The sequence below is a fragment of the Triticum dicoccoides genome, unplaced genomic scaffold (genome assembly GCF_002162155.2).
Source record: "Triticum dicoccoides isolate Atlit2015 ecotype Zavitan unplaced genomic scaffold, WEW_v2.0 scaffold104787, whole genome shotgun sequence".
Classification (NCBI taxonomy): Eukaryota; Viridiplantae; Streptophyta; class Magnoliopsida; order Poales; family Poaceae; genus Triticum; species Triticum dicoccoides.
In genome coordinates this window covers 703-3846 of record NW_021171860.1, presented here as the reverse complement: position 1 = coordinate 3846, position 3144 = coordinate 703, and the positions used below count along the sequence as shown (strand labels likewise).

General features: G+C 53.3%; 1 protein-coding gene across 1 annotated transcript; it reads right to left on the bottom strand.

Annotated features, from left to right (window-relative positions):
- Nucleotides 1-1842: 1842 nt before the first annotated feature.
- Nucleotides 1843-2785, bottom strand: LOC119342782 (auxin-responsive protein SAUR72-like). The gene has a single exon (XM_037614157.1). The coding sequence runs from the start codon at nucleotides 2686-2688 to the stop codon at nucleotides 2269-2271; it is 420 nt and encodes a 139-aa protein (XP_037470054.1). The 5' UTR covers nucleotides 2689-2785; the 3' UTR covers nucleotides 1843-2268.
- Between the last annotated feature and the right edge of the window lie 359 nt (nucleotides 2786-3144).

The following is a 3144-nucleotide window of genomic DNA, read 5'->3' as shown; positions in this document are numbered from 1 at the left end:
ATCTGTAACAAGCCTCTGCCAGCCTCTGACTGGGAAGGCTGAATCGACTCTGCTATACGGGCTGCAGCTGCTAAATTCTGAATCGGAGTATGATATACCTGAGTCGCTGGTAGAAAGAGTTGACGTCGACTGGATTCTGGAACCCGTTGCCGCGCACGCTCGTCGAGTGCTCGCTGTAGGTTCTCTAGTCGAGTGCGCTCAGCCAAGTTGGCCAAGCGCGCGTCCTCTAAGGCACGAGCCTCGGGGGTTTCTCCAACGATAGGAGTGTGCAGCGCATCCATGTTCCGGCGGCGAAGTTCTTCCCTCTGCAGCGAAGCGAGGGGCTCGGGGAGATACTCTTCATGGGCATGCGACGGATCGCCTCCGCCGTCGCCTCCGTTGGTGCGGGGAAAACCGGGAGGACTGTGTGGTCCATCGACCATCAGAACCTCCGCCGCTGGATCACTGCTGTCGCACTCGTATGCAGTCTCTGCGAAGCCGGTCGATAGGTCAAACAGGCCGTAGAGAGATTCATCGGGCTCGATCACTGCGACTTGGAAGGTGGTCGACTGGCGAGCCACCGCGTGCCTCACCCACCGCTGAAGCCTCGACCGACCGGAGCGCTTGCGTCGGCGGGAAACAGGGAGGGAGGACGACACAGGAGCCGACCGATACTGGGTCGACGGTTGCCGCAGGAGGACGCCGCGGACGCATGCGCGAAAGTGCGTCGCCCCGCAGACAGGGAGCGCGTCGATGTCGAGCGGAGCCTCCTGAAGTCAAGCGGAGTCGTCGGCGATGAACGTGAGCACGCCGAGACGGATCTCGCGGCCCTCAACTAGAGCTCCGCCTGAAACCATGATGAAGGAGATCGAAAAAATCGCAACTTCTCCAATAAGTCGCTAAGACACCTGCCCCACGGTGGGCGCCAACTATCGTGGTTCTAAGTCTGACAGTAGTGTAGGGGGGTAGGAATGGAGAGGCAAGATCCTAGCTATGGAGTAGTTGTATACGCAAGATGTTTACGAGTTCAGGCCCTTCTCGGAGGAAGTAAGAGCCCCACGTCTCGGAGCCCGGAGGCGGTCGACTGGATTATGTGTGTATGAGTTACAGGGGTGCGAACCCTTTACACTGAGGAGGGGGTGGCTTATATAGAGTTTTCCAGACCCCTCCGGCCCTCAGTTATGTAGGGTTTAAGGTACATTAAGATCGGGCATTACTGATAACGCCACAAATAAAGTGCTATGATGACCATAAAAGCTACTTAATGACCGACCGTTTGCGTGCAGGGTGACTTTAGATCTTCTGGCTGTCGAGTGGTTGGCTTCATGGTCGAGTGTCTTCGAGTCCGTCGAGTGGAACACTTCTGAGTCGATTGACAGGTGGTTTTTTTAGAGATGTCCTTGGGGAGGGTAGTTTGGACAGGTCAATGACCCTACCCTAGGTACATTGCTTCATCAGCTAGGTCTTAGTCAACTTAGATTTAACCAAATCTCGATCAAATGATATACCATGTAAGAAAGAAAATGGAAAAATCTGAAAAGAAAATATTGCACGGATCTCAATGTATGATCTAATGAATACAACACCGACTGAGACATAACGAAGTCTAAATCAACTGAGACTTAGCAAGATTGTTTGAAAAAAGGTCTGAAAATTCCTATACACACGCAGTTATGCCTCTATAAGTCTATATGCAGTCAGCTATTCTGAACCTGGCAATAAAACCGAGATTTTTAATAAGACCAGACGTTCCAAAAAAAAATTTACACACAAGCCTAAATATTTTAGTATACTACGAAATGGTCAATCATACTAGCACACCACTGTATTCTATGATAGGCTTCAAGAACTGTAAAAGCAAACTTTGCTAGAGATCCATGGAAGTGCATTGCTTTTTTACTTAGTATACCAGCAGATTTTGGAGCAAGCTTTTGCAGTAGCAAAATCATCCATTTCACTCACATGATGTGTTACCAAGACCTCAAAATCCCTAGCAAAAAAGAGGAAGAAGAAGCTCCATTGCAGCTACCAGAGCTAGATCTAGAGCTAGCTAGAACTAGAAGAACACTCAGAAGAAGATGAAGAAAAAGAAATTACAACAACCCTACTTCCCACAAGGCAGCAGGTCCTAAAATTGTTGAGCTGCAGTAGAAAATACGGCGGAATCCATGTTCTACCCTCCACCAATCCCGTGTGACCTAATGTACTCCACGCAGGGGCAGATTGGTCAGAACACAGCAGCCGTACGCCCTCTATGGCAGCCGAACGAGGAGGGTGAAACGGGGAAGGCTAGTAGTAGAGCGCAGAGTCGTCGTCGTCGGTGGCCTGGCAGCCGGGGTCGGAGACGCCAAGGAGGAGGCGGCGGAAGTTGGCCACGGCGCAGGGGATGCGGAGCGCGCCCGGGTGGCCGTAGCCGTACTCCTGTGCGGCGCGTCGGAGCAGGGCCTTGAACGCCGGCTGGCCCAGGAGCTCGGCCCGCACGGCAAAGCGCTCCACGGGGCCGCCCTCCTCGCCGACGCACACCGGCACATGCCCCTCCGGCACCCTCGCGCCCCGCCCAAGCCTTCGCGCGCCGAAGAAAGAGGACGAGGACGTAACTGCCATGGAGGAGTCCTTCGCGGCCGCGTCGGGCCGGAGCGGCTGGTACGCGGCGGCGGCGCAGGCGTCTGCCGCGGCCGCGTGGGAGAGCCGGCTGAGGAGGCGCTTCATGCTGCTGCTGCTTCGGTCGACGCCGGAGACCTCGAGACTCTTGGAAGCGGAGGCCGGGAGACGGCGGCGGGTTCTTGGCGAGGGAGGACACTAGAGATGAGAGGATACAAGGCGTTTGTACTTGAGGCGGCCACGGTGGCTCGTTATATAGCGGGAGAGCTGGAGTTTGTGGGTTGCACGGGATTCTTTGCTCGGGATGGAATGTGGCACTATTCAGCCAGCCTGCTTCGGGTACACGGGGTTACTTCCTCATTTTAAAATTTCGCCCCGTTTCATACTAAATCGACGCAAACTTGGCGAATACGAATCTGTAATTGGTTACATTGGTTAAAGTTGACAAGAAAATACGCCATGAATAACGGCTTGTTCCAGCATAAAATAATGACAAACGGTTGTATTATACTCCCTCTGTAAAGGAGTATTTCTCAAACAGTAGCAGTATTCTATTTTTCATGA

Excerpts from the sequence above, each read along its gene's own strand:
- LOC119342782 (XM_037614157.1), bottom strand. The coding sequence starts at position 2,688 with ATGAAGCGCCTCCTCAGCCGGCTCTCCCACGCGGCCGCGGCAGACGCC.